The sequence below is a fragment of the Sphaeramia orbicularis genome, chromosome 16 (genome assembly GCF_902148855.1).
Source record: "Sphaeramia orbicularis chromosome 16, fSphaOr1.1, whole genome shotgun sequence".
NCBI classification, from domain to species: Eukaryota; Metazoa; Chordata; class Actinopteri; order Kurtiformes; family Apogonidae; genus Sphaeramia; species Sphaeramia orbicularis.
Genome location: NC_043972.1, coordinates 20,495,267 through 20,511,609, shown reverse-complemented (window position 1 = coordinate 20,511,609; position 16,343 = coordinate 20,495,267). Strand labels below are relative to the sequence as shown.

At 36.9% G+C, this 16,343-nt stretch overlaps 1 protein-coding gene across 2 annotated transcripts in view; it reads left to right on the top strand.

The window, feature by feature from the left end:
- The window catches only part of plekhf2 (pleckstrin homology domain containing, family F (with FYVE domain) member 2), a 37,827-nt gene extending 21,948 nt beyond the window's left edge, over positions 1-15,879 (top strand). For both annotated transcript variants that reach the window (XM_030157366.1, XM_030157367.1), the window contains exon 2: positions 14,415-15,879. In XM_030157366.1, coding sequence (XP_030013226.1) covers positions 14,426-15,166 — 741 coding nt within the window. In that variant the 5' untranslated portion in view covers positions 14,415-14,425 and the 3' untranslated portion in view covers positions 15,167-15,879. The remainder of the gene's footprint in view (positions 1-14,414) is intronic.
- The last annotated feature ends 464 nt before the right edge of the window (positions 15,880-16,343 follow it).

Here is a 16,343-nt window from a genome sequence, read left to right as displayed (position 1 = left end):
GTGGCCTGGAGGCACACAGCTCGGAGGCACTGGAGAGATGAAATCGATTTGACGATTTCCCTTTTTAAAAAATTGTCCTAATTAAAAACACCCGATTTCGATTTAAAATTGATTAATTGTGGAACCCTAATTAGAGGAATATGACATAGACTGAATTTTAACTGAAATACAGTTTAAAATAACTTCTTACTGTTACTACTGCTAACAAGTGTCTTTCTCTTTAGATCTGACTACATTTCAGACTCTAGACTCTTTTCCAAAATACAGTTAGTTACAAATCAAGTGCCTTTTTGTGCAGGTTTCAGCTCCCATCCTTAAAAAGTGATAAATGTTTGTCAGTGAATGTGTCTCAGTTTCTGGTCCAACGGTTCAGCAGCTCGTCCAGTCAACCAATCAGCACTCGGATGTGTTGATTGCGGGTAGTGCCATGTGTGGTGACTTCACAGGCAAGTTTCAGAATTCCCACATGTCCTGGAAAACCTGGAAAAAGTTTGACCAATTTTCCAGTCATGGAAAACATATGGAAAATGAGAAAAAAGGTCAAATGTCCTGGAAACAGTTAAGTTATCCTAGAAAATTATTTATCCTCCCCCTGCCTTGTGACCTTGTGTGCCTGTACTGAGATGAAACAAAGGAAGTTGTTTTTCAGTGATTTATTGAAAATATACAAATATATTAAGAGGACGTGTAGGAGAGAAAGCTGAGTTGGGAATTGCCCAGTTGTACATTGTCACTCCAGTTTGTCCTGCTAATGAAGTGCTACGCTGTAATCTGTGGGTGTGTTTGCATTATTCTATGATATATTTGTCATAATTATTTTTCATAGATAAATTATAGCCATAGACTGCACATCAAATGTCTTAGTGATAAACATAGAAAAAATCTGGGTAAATGCAAGTTACAACTGTAGAAAAGAACACTTCCAAAGACTGGGGGGGTGGGATTGTATTAGTGTATGATGTGATAACTTGTCTCTGTAGCTGCTGAAAATATTCTGGAAAAGTCTGGGAAAATAATTTCAGGGAAAGAGTGGGGACACTGAGTTTATGAGTTTTCATTGAAGATGGTGCTCAACATCGATGGTTACTATCCAGGACTCAAAATAAATTAGTTTTCAATTGGCTTAGATGATGTCTGGGCTCCAGTATTTTCCCATGTTTGTGTAACACCTAGGTGCACAGGCAGGACAAGACAATTGTACATGTAATTTCACACAGTTTTCAAGAATGACTATTATATATGTGTGGTAAAGTCTGGAAAAGCTAGAGCCCGTAGAAAATAACCAAAAACATTGAACTAAAATGGCATGGATGCTGTACCTAAGCCTTATAATGACTGGGAAAACCTTGAAATTGCCATCAAACCATTGAAAATCTATGAAAGGATTTTCTAAATTGCATTGCATGTTGACAGTATAAGTCACTTTACCTGATTCCAACTGTGAAAACTGGTGTGACTAATGGATCCAGTGCCAACAGTCATGGTGGTGAATGAAACACTTCAGTGTGTTCTTCATGCACATACCTTTAGTTAATCCTTTGGACACATGTATCTTGTGTTGGGGTTTTTCCTTCATTTTAGGGTTTCCCTTAGACCTTAGACATGTGATGTAAAATCAATGTAGGGAAAATTTAAAAAAAAAAAAAAAAGGCTTGTTGTTGCACAAATGGTTGTGGACTTGATTTTGCAAGCTTTGTTTTTAGGCTTTTTGGGGGATATATATTCATTATCTGTGCTAGTTCTTCAGTTTTTTCCACATCTGATTATTATTAGTATTTTATAAGTACCCCCCCCCCCCCAAAAAAAAAAAAAAAAACAAAAAAAAAGGTGTTGTTTTCTTACAAGAAGACCCACACAACCTCCACCTATGTGCAAAACTCTGATACCCCAGTGATCTAAAATGAAGTTTAAATAAATCTTAAAGATTTTAGTCAAATAAAATCACATTTTCTTGATGGAGGATTTGCAAGTCCCATAATTACAACATAGACCACCACAAACCTAAATGGGAAACCTGGGTCCTGCTGCAGTTGTTGTAGTCTTGTAGTACTTTTACAATATTTAGAACAACTTCTCGGTTTTATTAGTCGTAATTGTCTAAGTCTATGTTATACCATTTTGTTGTAAGTACCATTCCATCTTTAATATATAAGAAGTTACTAGTCGTTCCAAAAAGAAACCAAAAAACACAGATATGGGTTCAGTAGTAATGGTGTTAAATAACTACATGTATTAATTACAGTATTAATGAAACTATTCAATGAACACCATTTAAACTAATGATTCAGGTGACCATTAGTGAAAGAGAAGCAATACAGCAAAAAAGGAAGTCTGCACATTTAATATACAGCCCATTTTGCTGATGATATTTGTTTCATCAGCTCAAATAAATTAATCATTCCATCTCTTCTACTTCCTGCTTTGACCCTGGCTTTTGCACATTGATATTACTTCGTGTTTACTTCTGTGGTTTTCCATCTATCAGAGATGAGACATAGCGAGGACTTCCCTATACGTAATACTGTTGTACAGGTTTGGTTGTCTGTTTATTTGTGGTGTTATAAAGTGTTGTAGTGTCAGTAAGTTGAGCAGAGTAAACAGGAGGACGATGACGGCACCTCGTCCTCAACAGCTCTGCCCTCATGTTACCCCTGAGGATAAATGGGTGTCCTTGTTTTTCACTCCACAGAAACACTCTTTCTCTCAGCTCTTTGTCATCTCCACTGTCACCCTTTGGCATCTGAGTCATTGCTTCCTTCAGCTCAGTGCGGTACTGACAGACCTTTAGCTGCAGGCTCTGTTAATAAACCTGTGGTGTTTTGTGACACGGCTGGAAAATAATCCTGACATTTCTTCCTCTTTTTCATGTCTTTACTAAACCAGTGAACTCAGGTCCTGAGTGGGCAGTTGACTCATTTATTCTGGTCAGATCACTATAATTTTCTAAATATCTGCCAAGTGTGTGGACCGCTGGCTGTTTGTGTCTCCATTTGACACTTTGGTGCTTTATTAATGGTAATTGGTATTTATTCGTCTGCCACCATTTTCCTTAGCTTTTGCGGGAAACAGATGCATTATTTTTTACTTTACATCACTGCTTGCCTTTCTGAGATTAAGATGGGATTTCAAGATAAACTGATATAAACAGAATAAAAATAAAATATGGCTTTTTCAAGGCTAAACATTCAGTGTGAAAGTACTCAAGACAAACAATGTGTAGGAAAAAAAATGTAGTGATGTGCAAATTAATCCCAAAAAATGCTAGTTTGTAAAGGTCTTATATAGTTATTAAATATATATTTGCCCAAGGCTAAGGCTTGTTGGCTTTGTTGCTTTTGCAGGATTGTAATGGACATGTGTCTTTATTTCTAAGTAATATGCAGGAAATATGTGCACAGTATTGAAACATGATGGATGGATGGATGGATGGATGAATGGATGGATGGATGGATGGATGGATGGGTGGGTGGATGGATGGATGGCAGAACTAAACAGCTTCAGTAGGCAAAGTCAGTATTTAGTGTGACCACCTCTTCTTAAGTCTGGATGTTTTCTTAAATAATCTTGTGTTATATTAGCCTACACACATTCAGAATGTCCCAGAAGCCTTCATGGTCTTTTATCCTTTTCTCTATTCAGAAGATCCCATGTAACTTCTTCAATTTTGATATTTTTTTCTTAAATACATTTTTGTTTTTAACACTGTTTACATATTTGCTATATATTCCTGTTTCCTGTTTTACATGTATTACTAAAAAGACTGAGAAATGCATTTGTGTGGTCATAACCCGACTAATTTAGTTCACTGCTGAATTAGTCGTCATCTAATTTTGCCATCAGCCATTTATCGACTAGTCGCAAATCTCTTTATCGTGGGAAAAAATATCCTGTAATGTCATATTTCTCTAACATGATGCAGCCCTAATTTAGATTGCTGTCAGCCTGAAGGTACTGTAAATACACTGTGAACATGAATCTGAATCTTAACCTCATTTGTCATTGGTGAGAATTACTTCACAGAAACAAAAGTAGATTTAGTTTCCTTTCCTTACATTTGGGGTTAATAATGTTTGTCCCAAAGTGCCGAAGTCATATTAGTTTGTCCTGAAACCAACAGGATCTTCTTTCTCCCCTGAACCTGTGCTCCTCCACTGCTGTTTATAGACGAGCTGTGATCTTATTATGTCTTATTTCCAGACTTGTTTTAGGGGAGGCTTTAATCTGATTGTGTCCTGGCAGTAAATGACTAGAGCTTGTAAACTGAGAGTGAGAGGACGTCTCCCCTAATGAATTAATCATTGGTCCTTATCTAAAGTCGCTGCTGTGTCTGTAACCTAAGGTAGCACAGCAGACTGCATTGAGATTCACAACAAACTGCAGACGACTGTTTCCCAAACTATACCATGTGTAAAAATAGCTGCTTATTACCTGCATTTCTTTCTCTTATTGTTGCTCTGCATCTCTTATTGGTTCTTGATGGAGTCCTGAGAGAGATTTTCTGTCAATAGTAGCTTCATTAGAGCAAATAAATAGCTGGAATATTAATTAAAATGTTTTTCCATGTGATGGATTTGTGAGTGTTTAATTAACCTTGGAGCATTATCATTATTATTATTATTTTTTTTTTTAAATATGTGTAACTGAAGGTGAAATGTTGAACTGTACAGATAATGGTTAACATTCTTGGCTGTATTTTTTAAAATGTCTGAATTCGCTTCTTCTGTGTTGTGTATTTCTTTTGGTTTACATGCTTCCTGTTTTATTACTGATTTTACTTTCATTTTAACAGCAAGTGTAGACAAAAAATATGTTTTATTTATCACAGATGAAAACATTTCATGTTATACAGCTATCATTGCTTTTCCTTGCTGATGAGGAGGGTCTAAGGGTGTGGGATTCCCAGGACATCAACCCATTTCCTTCATCCACTGTCAATTTGACTCTTGTGCATTTTCATATTCGACTGATTCTGTAAAGCCCTGTGAGGCAGCCATGTTGTGATATAGGGCTCTACAAATAAAATTGAATTGAATTGCTTTTCAGGTGGTGGAAGCAAGTAAAATATCAATTTAAACCAATAAATGAAAGGTTTAGCCTATTAGTGAACCTGTAGGTGATGTAAGCAGTGATTTTTATTTAAGGTATTCATTTGTATATTTTTATAGTAATTTTTCTGTCTTAAAAAGTAAAATCAGATGCTAAATATTCTAATAAATACCCAGACACTAGACTTTAGAAACCTGAAATTATTGAAAATGCAAAAAAAAAACACAAAATAAAAATGAGAGTATTTTTTATTTATTTATTTTTACAAATATTGGGTTGCACAACCTGCCACTTTTTGGACACTGACAGAAATTATTCTCACAATAAATACTTTCATATCAGTCTATCAATATTTAGCATGATAAATATTAAATTATTATTTTTTCCAGCTTAAAGGCTGGATTTTCATTCTAAATCAGGGGTGTCCAACTCCAGTCCTGGAGGGCTGTTATCCTACATGTTTTAGATATTTTCCTCTTCCATCACACCTGGAAGCCATTACATCATTATCAGGCTTCTGCAGAATTTGATGATGAGCTGATCATTAATTGAACCAGGTGTGATGGAAGAGGGAAATATCTAAAACATGCAGGATACTGGCCCTCGAGGATCAGGTTTGGATTCCCTTTTTCTAAGTGAAAGTAAAAAAAATTGACCAAACTTAACAAGACAAGAGCAGACAAGATGAGAACATTGACAAGACATTAACAAAAATGCTCTGTACCTCCAGATGTTGTGTTTTATTGCTTATTTTGTTCACTTTCTAAAAAAATTACAATCTAAGTACAGTCTCAGTTCACATCTGCAAAAACAAAAATTATGCTTATTGGCCATTATTTTTGGTTCTTTATGTGACAAATACTCAACAACCAGCAGAACTTTTGACAAATTTAGGAGGTTGAACTTTTACACGCTTATGACAATGTAATGATTGTTTATAGTAAAATATATAATACAATAAAAAGTAAAATTAAGCAAAACACAGGTGTTTTAAATAAAATTAAACACTAACCATCATAGTTAGTTAGCCTTATAGTTTCCTAAAATTTTACTGTCTCTATCCCCATCAATACCCGATGATCTCATGAGAATTATCTGTCTGCATCTTTTTTTTTTTCCTCCAATTTTATAAGTTTCAGTCTGAAGGTCCCCAAATTTGTTTGTTTGTTTATTTTGGTGATGAAAGAACAGTCAGTACAGTACAGGGCTCATTGATGTAACACCAATGCGATAACAAAACAGGAGAAAAAATAATATGAAACCCCTTCCGAAAAGAAACAGGTTCAATTTGGTTAAAATCCTGTTTCAACTTGCCAGTATCTGACTGGAAACCAGGCTTTATCACCCACTTTTCTGACTGAATGGAAGCAAATCCCTGTTGAGATGTTGAAAGAAAGGAGTGAAATAATATACATTTTGTCAGCTTTTCCTATCATTATCATCACATTACTCATGAACTATTAGGAAAGTGTTGTGGGTCGGAGCGAGCAGGCTGACATGGCCCAGATGAGATGACATGTGTAAATCCAGTAGAAACATCTGTGCGTTTGTTGTGTTTATTTTCTCAGATGACACAGCAGATGGAGAAGGTTCAGAGTTCAGACTGATACTCAGCAGCTGCCAACCGACTCTGTCCTAAAGCTGTGAAACTCAACCCAACAGCCAACTAATGCTAATAAATAATTCCCTCTGGATGTGAAGTTTATACCCTTTACCAACTGCTTCCATCAAGTTTATTTATGTGGACCAGGCTATTGTCATTACAGAGATCATCTATAGATGGCTTGATGACATGGTGTTTAAGGAGCATCAACCTGCGGACAGTTGCTTTTTTTTTTTAAATGTTTTATTTTTTTCTTGTTTGTTAGTATGTGTTGTGTTAAAAGTGAAGTCCCTGCTGTAGTTTTCTATGTAAACATGGACTTCAGATTTACTGTCTGCTTGTTAATGAAGTCTTGCTTGTGGGCAGTCAGTCGTCTTGGCTTAAAGAGCATTTTAGGTGTATTAGTGACATTAAAAATAAGACCGTTCAGGTCACACGGAAAATTTAAGCTTGATAAAAGTAGTGATTTGATATATATCATGATACATATCGATATTTGATATGAAAAAAATTATCATGAAATTATTTTTTTCCATATTGTCCAGCCCTAACTGTAATGCACATTTTTCCCCCATGGGACACAGTTGGAAGGGGTGGGACTTCAGCTCTTGTTACATGTCTCTCTGATGTTGAAACATTCAGTATGTGCAGATCAGGTACATGACTTGTGTGAGTATTTCTGTAAACCATGAACTTACAGGTGTCTCGTCTGTTGGGATGCCATTAAATCTCAAAAGTCCTTTCTAAAATGTGGCTGTTCTCTGCACTGTACTTGCTTTGACCATCTGTTCATGTTGTTAGCTGGTAGGGGTGTGCCAATACATCAATCATTAGATTCATTGCAATGTGACGTGATGATTTGATAATGATTCATAAATGCTTAAAAACAATTATTTTTCATAATTACTAAATGACAGGAACACAACCGCAGCATGCGACAGGAAAATAAAAGTGGCGCATGCCGCCCAGACGTCTTAAAGAACAGACCCTGGGGTAACACAGTAAAACCAACTCTGTTTGGCTTCAGTTAAAAAGCATGAGATTCACCCAACGGGTTTAAAAGCTAGTGTTTGGAAGCAGGGCTTTCATGCTCCGATGCGGACGTTGGAGTGCAGATACAAACTTCCGAACCAAAAGTATTTTGCCCAGAAAGCAGTTCCCGAACTGTATAATGAGACCAAACCCACAGTAGTGGAATCACTGAGGAAAGCAGGGAGGATAACGCCGACATTGTAATGCATGCTTTGATTGTGGATAGCGAAATCTTTAGTTTCTTGTAGGATTCATGCTGCTCAATGGGGATTTTGTTTTCGATATCATTTATTTTGACTGAATAAGACAGCTTTTGTGTTGGTTCAGATTGAATTAGCTGTTTTCCACAGTTTTCTACAGAAGCCTGTGTGTGTGTGGAGGGTCTGAGAGTTTGAGTGGGTTCCTGGGGAGCTTTTGAGGGGCCAGAAAAACTAAATAAGCAATTATTTTTTTTATTTATTTATTTTTTATTACTCTCACAGAAATCTGTTAAAACCACTTTCGATTGAAATAAGTCTTATTTATTTCTAAAGACACTTTATTTGTTTTCCTAAAAAATGTGGACTTCACTCCACCAAAGTTTTGTTTGTACTATTAATAGGTATGTATTTTTGAGAAGTATTGCTTTTGATACAGCAAATGTTTTGCAGGTAACTGGAAATCTTTATTTGTGTAAAAAAGCAGCTTTTGCTGTATATGCCCCTGCTACCTTTTTTCTGTTGGTTCCCTGTTGGAATATATGTTGGATCATTCAGTGGTTTGACTCAAATAAAAGATAATGGAGGCAAATTTGTTTGATTACTTGAATTTATAGATAATGACAAATACACCTTGTTTAAAAGTATGAAGTAGCCACATAGGGAGAAAAAAAAAATCCTGAATGGGGGGAAAAAGATGCATCGAAAATCATTGTAATCGTAACAGTCATTATTATTGTGATAACTGTTGATTAATCGGCCGTGAATCATAATCGAATCAAATCATGAGGTGCCTTAGATGGTACACCTCTAGTAGCTGGTGAGACATATTGACTGATAGAACAGATTCTGTCTATATAATCTTAGAAATACTTTCCTTGAGTCAAGTTGTAGTATTAAGAAGTTATGACTTATTGTTGCCAGAGTTGAATAATCAAGTAGTGTTTGTGATGATTTATGGAACCATTGCAACATTTAATGCTGGACAGACACCTCTGAAATTTAAGGTTCTTTTCCTTCATGCATTTTTCAGCTATTTTACCCAGCCCTACAATTACCTAAAGGCAATGGGTTTGATGTTATTGTTTTGTACATTTATTTTCTTTTTTTAATAGGCCTTCATTTTCCATTTTATACATTCAGCTTTAAATCTTCTCCAAAGGGAAAGCAGCTGAAATATGTTGATGTCAACCCCTGTGTGTATTATATATTTAGAAACTAAAGTCATTGAAAACTCTGTATTTGTGAACCAGTGTAGAAATCGACCTGGCAGACTGCTGCCTCCAGAGACCTACAAAAACTGAACTCATTTCTGATGTTAGTGTTTCCATTCGATGTGCTGACTGAAACAAAAGTGTAGAAAGTCACCACATTGATCCTTAAATAATCAATGAGAATACACTAAATCACCAGGGGATAAGGACATAAACATAAGCTGGATACCACTGACATAGCTGTACATTCACAGGAGTCCTGCTTTTTTAAATGAAAAGGGAAACTATGTAAAGAGTCTCCACCACATTTTAATGTAATTTGTAGTTGCATTTATATAGTTCAGATCTCTTCACTGTTAACCAAAGTTTTGTTGAGATTATTGTCTTCTGTGGCATCCAAAAATGTAAGATAATTCAGGACATGTTTACCATATTCATTTTTACTCTTAAATACATATGGTCAAAGACAATAATAATTACAAGTGAAAAGTCAAGATATCATTTTATGCATTTTTTTCTCTGTCTTTTACATAATTTATTTCTTTTAGATTATTCTCATCTTCTGCATAATTTTTGTTTTGTTGCATGTTTTAAGTTATTTTCACTTATTAGGTTGTATTTTTGACCTTTGTGTTTCACATTGTTGTTTGTGGAGTTTCTTCAACTTGCACTCCAATTATTTCACACAAATGATAATTACATCAACTGATATGAAAAAAGTAGACATCATATTACAGACCACTAACCAGCATCTATTTACATATTTCATTACTTTATGTAATGATGACCAAAGTCAAATGTTACTTGAAAGTACATTTTTTAGTTAAATAAGGGCCTGGAAACCTAGTAAGGAAACTAGAATTGTACATACACACATTATTTTTTCATGCAGACTAAAACAGACAGTGTATCTTTGTAATTGGATGTAGGCTATGTTGACATTCAGCTTTTCTTTGTGTAGTGTCATTATGTGTGCGGAGTTGTATTCTCTGTGGGTTTTTCAGTCCTATCTCATTTAAATCAGTGTGTTTGAAGCCACCAGTCTGCATCCAGAGCCCTCTGTAACTGTCTGTGTTGGTTGAAGAGTTTCCTTAGTATTCATCTATCTGTTTCTGTTGGTTGATGAGTGTCCTCAGCCCTGGACCACCGGCCCTCATTCCCCTCGTTAACAGGGCTGACTCGTCCACAGCAGCAGCAGTATCAGCCCTCTGTCCTCCTGAGGCTTCAGCAGCGATGGCGGTGGCAGCTCTCCCTCTCTGGGTTATTAGTGTGCAGATCACTGGGGAGTCCGCTCAGGCTCTGTTGGCATCTGCAGCCTAATTAGCATCCATTTCTGCCTCTGTGGTTTCAGAATAGAACAGGAAACAGAGACTTTGTTTCCTTGTGCTGCACTCAGAGTAGAGTGGGGGTGTATTTGCGTTTTGTTCACCCAGTTACAAACACACACTTGGGACTTTTGAGTTGCACACTGTGGAGTTGTTAAGAGGAAAGACTTGTGGACCCTTAAGTTGGAAAGTTGGAAAGAGTCAGTGTCTTTATTTGGATCCTTAGTAGTGATGAAATATAGTGACATTGTGTTTAGGGAGTATCAACCTGCTGACAGTCACTGCTTTCAAATGTTTTCCGTCTTTATCGTTTCCTCATAAACTCACTGTGTCTGCGGTGGTAAAAAGTGAAGTCCCTGCTGTAGTTTTCTATTTAAACACGGACCTCTGATTTACTGTCTGGTTGCTGGTGTCACCTCTTGATGAAGATGTTTGCGTCATTGTACAGTCGGTATGATCAGAAAATGCAACAGAGCAGTAGTTTTAAGTTGTTGCATTTTCTCTGATGCTATTGTGATGTCTTTATCATTTTCTCTGGGTTAAAAACGGTTGTTGTTACAGGTCATTCGTGATGTTTTTAGTTTAGACTATTGCTTTTCTGTGAACAATCAGTGTCAAGAAGTAGCCTATCAAGACTTCTATTTATAGAAAGTCTAAATCCTGCTCCTTCCTCTGTGGGAGTGTGTTTGAGTCCTGAAAAACTTGTTTAAAACTTGTGAGTCATTTTTTTGCTGAGTCGTGAGTCATGATTCCCTATTCCTGCTACCACGAGCTAGATAACTGCAAAGAAGAAACCTGACCACATGTCATTATTGTGCAACTGTTATTCTAACTGGATTTGTATAAATATACCAAGTTAATCTCAATATTAGCCCTGTGGGAAAAGCAGCAGCTCTGGTTTCTTGTTTCAGCTCAACTTCACCATTTCCTCCCTTCCATGAGCGGTGAACGAATGAATCAGTCAGGAGCTCACTTCCAGCCCAGCAGCATCACACTCACTCTCTCTTACCACTGGGAAAGTCACTCCCGTACTCCAGTTGAAAATCTGCTGCTCTGCTCCAGTAGTCTCTGAGTAACGGTGTAGAAAGAAATTATTTACTATGCATGTTATGAATCAGTGGGGACTGTGAGTGCGTGGAGCTTGTGTTCTCATGTTAATTTCAGCACACTCTGAGTAATTGAACTGACTGAAATGACTCAAAAACCTGATTCTCTTTGGTGAGTGACTCCTATAAACTCCAGCCAGTAAAAAGACCCGAGTTTGTCCCTGACTACTCCTGAGCTTTGCCGGTAGACAACAGGGAATATTCTAATATGATCAGCAAATCATATTACAGTGAAGAACACTGTACTCTTTTGCATCCATTCCAGTGTTGCAGCACAGTCACTCATGGTGTTATGGCTTTGATAAGGCTACCTTCACACTGCAGGTCTTAATAATCAGTTCTGATTTTTTTTTTTTTTTTTTTTTTTGAGTGATTGCTTATGTCATAATTTAAATGCGACTTTGATCAGACTCCTGTGAAAGGTCTATGGCCCTGAAGTAGGGATGTAACGATATGAAAATTTCATATCCTGGTTTTTGTGACCAAAATTATCACGGTTATCATTACTATCACAGTATTGTTGAAATTGTGTTCAAAATGTTTAAAAAGTACTTATACACACTGAAATAATTTAACCAAGTTGTATTTTGAAAAAACAACAACAACAAAAAAGCCAAATAAAATACTTGGTACAATGTACTTTCTGTTGGCAGAAACATTCAAATATTAACCCTTAGTGGTTTGAGCCTATTTTGGCTGTTTTTCAGTACTTTTGATTTTGCCTTTACATACTATATAAACAAATGTTTTCCATACCCATGTTTGGTATCTTTTTTTTCAGCACAACTTCATCTATCTCATCTATTAGTTTTTCACTTTAACCAACTATATCAACATAAAAGGACAAAAAATATAAAAAATCCGATTTGAAAAATGTATATAATTTATTGCATAAATAACACAAAGATGCTTAATGAACCTTTTCAAAGACTTTAAAAGTGAATATTGGTTCCAAATATTAGGTATATACAATTAAAATTGTAATAAATTAAAACTTTACTCAAATATTTGACATAAAAGCAGATCTTTACATAGGAGTTTTCTCCAGAAAAGTGCGGTAATCAAACAAGGTTATCATGATAATTAGACTTTAAACAGTAATACTAACCGTTGGCAATTTTACCGCAGTTTATCGTTATACCGGTAATCGTTACATCCCTACCCTGAAGTGGCCCATATGCACAGAGGAAAATATGATGTCACACAGCACACTGTGTTGATGAAAGTAAATATGGATCTTGCCTCCTCCAGCACAGAATTGTGATGTCTGTTGCATTTCAGTGACTTAAAAATTGGATGAAATTTCATTACCATAGATATATATAATAGATGCCGCATTGACACTGAGGTCTATGGGAATGAACGTGTCAATGGAGCTGCCATCTTGGTGCAGGGTAGGGCTCCTTATGAATGAATGAACATCAGTTGGGGCCAAGGTGTATACAGATTTAAATCACCGTAGACTGGCAAATGCGAGAAGCAATGTTTTTTGTCTTTGTTCGCTACAAACGTCAGGCTTGTGTTTACAACCAAGCCACAAGTAAAATTATAGTGAAAAGTGTTTTTTGTCAATATAGTCTACTTCATGTTGAAAATGTACTGCACATATAGGCAATTCTTCCATTCCACTGGACGCAACATCTAGGCTATTGTGTATATATATCTATAGATCATTACTAGTTGCACTTCTGATGGATTTTTATCTCTTTGATTACATGGCTTATATTTATTCTGATGGTGTTTGTTGTGTAAACATCTTCATGTAAGTGTGCATGTTTCTGAGGTCACGGCTCTGCTTTCAGCCCACAAGGTTCGCCACAGAGCACCATCACCCTTCCATGTCCATCATCGCTGATCTTTGACCTCTTCTGTAGTGCTCTGAGAGAAGCCGGCAGGTCCTCTATGCTGCCATCTGGGTCACAGTCAAACTAAAGGAATGAAATGAAACTAAACCTTTATTGACAGAGAAAACATAGAGAAACTGTGCTTCTGTTAACATAGAACATGCTGAGAGTAAAGCTTCAGGAGTTCGTCTTCAGCACAGCAGGACATGTTTTAACGGTTTGTGGACACAGAAACGATAGCAAACCAACCAACCAACCAGTTGGAGGTGTTGACATTAATGTTACTGTTTGACAACTCAATAACTCAGCTATGTTTGTGAAAGGACAGGGAGAAAAATAACAAATTTTAAAAATTGTAAAAGCTGTTAGAGCAGTGGGACGCTTTGCCCTTAGTCTGTGTTGTTTGGTCATGTGATGTTTAGTGGAAGCGCTTTCAGCCTCTTTGCATCTTCATTTAGCCTTTTTTTTTTTTTTTTTTTTACATCATTTCATTTGACTGGCTTGGAATCCAGAGATTTTTATGTAGACTGATTGAATTCATTTTATTGGCACTGCTTGCTATTGTTCCTGTTGAATTTCAGTTTGCACAGTTTACACAGTAGCAAAGAGTCAATTCACGCCGTTTAGCTTTAATTAAACACATTTATTGGCTCATTTTGTTTAGTTTTGTGTTGTTGCTGATTAAATACTGGCTTAGAAATGTGATAATCATGAATGTTAGCTTTCATTTATGATACATAATGTTAACATATTAATGATGATACTCCGTAGCATCTAATTGTTTTAAAGTATTTCTGTATATATTAAACTGTTTAGTAAACTGTTCTAACGATAATATGGTTCACAAAACATAACCGTTCCCATGGTTTTGATTGTTTTATTATTGTAATAACCTCTAAATTCATTCACATGCACACTTGTTTATGACTAAGAAAAAACTCAAAAGCAAATCTTATCAGAGGAGGATGAGACTGAACCATGTGATCAGTTTCTAAGAGCTATTGATTGATTGATCTAATGTTCCGCTCTCTCTTTGTGGTCCTGTAGGAGAGGTGAAGATGGTGGACCGGCTTGCAAACAGCGAGGCCAACTCGAAGCGCATTGCGGTGGTGGAAAGCTGCTTTGGCGCCGCCGGGCAGCCATTGGCCATCCCTGGGCGTGTGCTCATCGGCGAGGGCGTCCTCACCAAACTCTGCCGCAAGAAGCCCAAAGCACGGCAGTTTTTCCTCTTCAACGACATCCTGGTGTACGGCAACATCGTCATCCAGAAGAAGAAGTACAACAAGCAGCACATCATCCCACTGGAGAGCGTCACCATTGACACGGTGCCAGATGAGGGCGACCTCCGCAACGGCTGGCTCATCAAAACGCCCACCAAGTCGTTTGCTGTGTACGCCGCCACTGCCACAGAGAAGTCTGAGTGGATGAACCACATAGGGAAGTGTGTGGGAGACCTGCTGCAGAAGAGCGGGAAGGCTCCCACCGGAGAGCACGCTGCCGTCTGGGTTCCCGACTCTGAGGCATCGGTGTGCATGCGCTGCAAGAAGGTCAAGTTTACACCCGTCAGCCGCCGCCATCACTGCAGGAAGTGCGGCTTCGTGGTGTGCGGCCCGTGCTCAGAGAAGAAGTACCTCCTGCCCAGCCAGTCGTCCAAACCGGTTCGAGTCTGTGAGTACTGCTACAGCCAGCTGATGTCTGGAAGCCTGGCGCCGCGCTTAGACTCCATCAGCCGGCCGGGGTCAAAGTTCAACAGCAACAACCTGTCGGACGATGAGGATGAAGACGACAGCAGTGACTAAGGACCACAGGACCCTCCTCGATCTGCTCATCTAAGAGTTGAGGAGGAAATACTCTAACAAGAGCTTTTTGTTTTTCTTTTTGCTCCAAATGAATGAGGATTAATGAATGGATGAAGGAATGAATGAATGAATCCCGTCACTTGGGATTTCCATCCACAAACCAAGTGTTTATTCTCTCCTTTTTCTCCAGGGATCGTACTTTCCTGAACACTGCGATTAAACAGATGTGGATTTAGTGTGGTGACTGGCAGAACAATGGGGAAAAAAGTCTGACTGTTCATCATCCCCCCCTTTTTTCTCTCTTTTTTTGACGCTTGATCAGGCTGCAGTTCATCACTACATAACACAACGGTGCTAATGAGACCCCTCTCCTTTTACTTTCTTCACATGATGATTGCTTGTAATTTTCTGCAGGGAAAAGCAAATGATAGGGCTTCATCTCTTCACACCAAAAAGGGGCTATTTTCACATGCTTATTGCCCTGCTTTGTAAATTTCTCTCCAGTCTCAAGTAAAATTATTACTCTAAATGTTTTCTAGCAGACCTGATACTGTAGCTGCTTGTGACAAATCAGATTCATGTAGAAACTAAAGCTGGACACACACTTAACAACCATCTGAGCAAATCTACTCTTTTACTATCAGAAAAAACAAACATGAAGAAGCACCAAGTCTGCAAAATATATGACCCTGTTGTTTTACTCATATAAATAATGACTATAATGAAACAATGAAAATTAAGTGAATTGCAGATGTTTCTTTTTTCACTGACAAGATATATATATATATATATATATATATATATATATATATATATATATATATATATATATATATATATATATATTTTTTTTTTTTTTTTTTTTTTTTTTTTTTTTTTTTTTTGCTTTTGTTATGGATTAATCACACACTACAACTTGTTTAAAACCAGAAACAGTCTAAATCTGATAAAAAATAAAAATGTCTGTGACTAAACTGAGAAATTACTTAGAAACCCTCACATTTACTAGAGTAAACATGAATTTTCTCTGAGATTAGAATCAGATCTTTTTATTGAGTTTAAAACATCATAAACTTGCATTGAAATTGAGTTTTGGTTTCATAGAATATGACTTAAACTAAACTTATTGATCATCAAAACAATTCGTTAAGTTGACAACTAATCAAGTAATCAAATA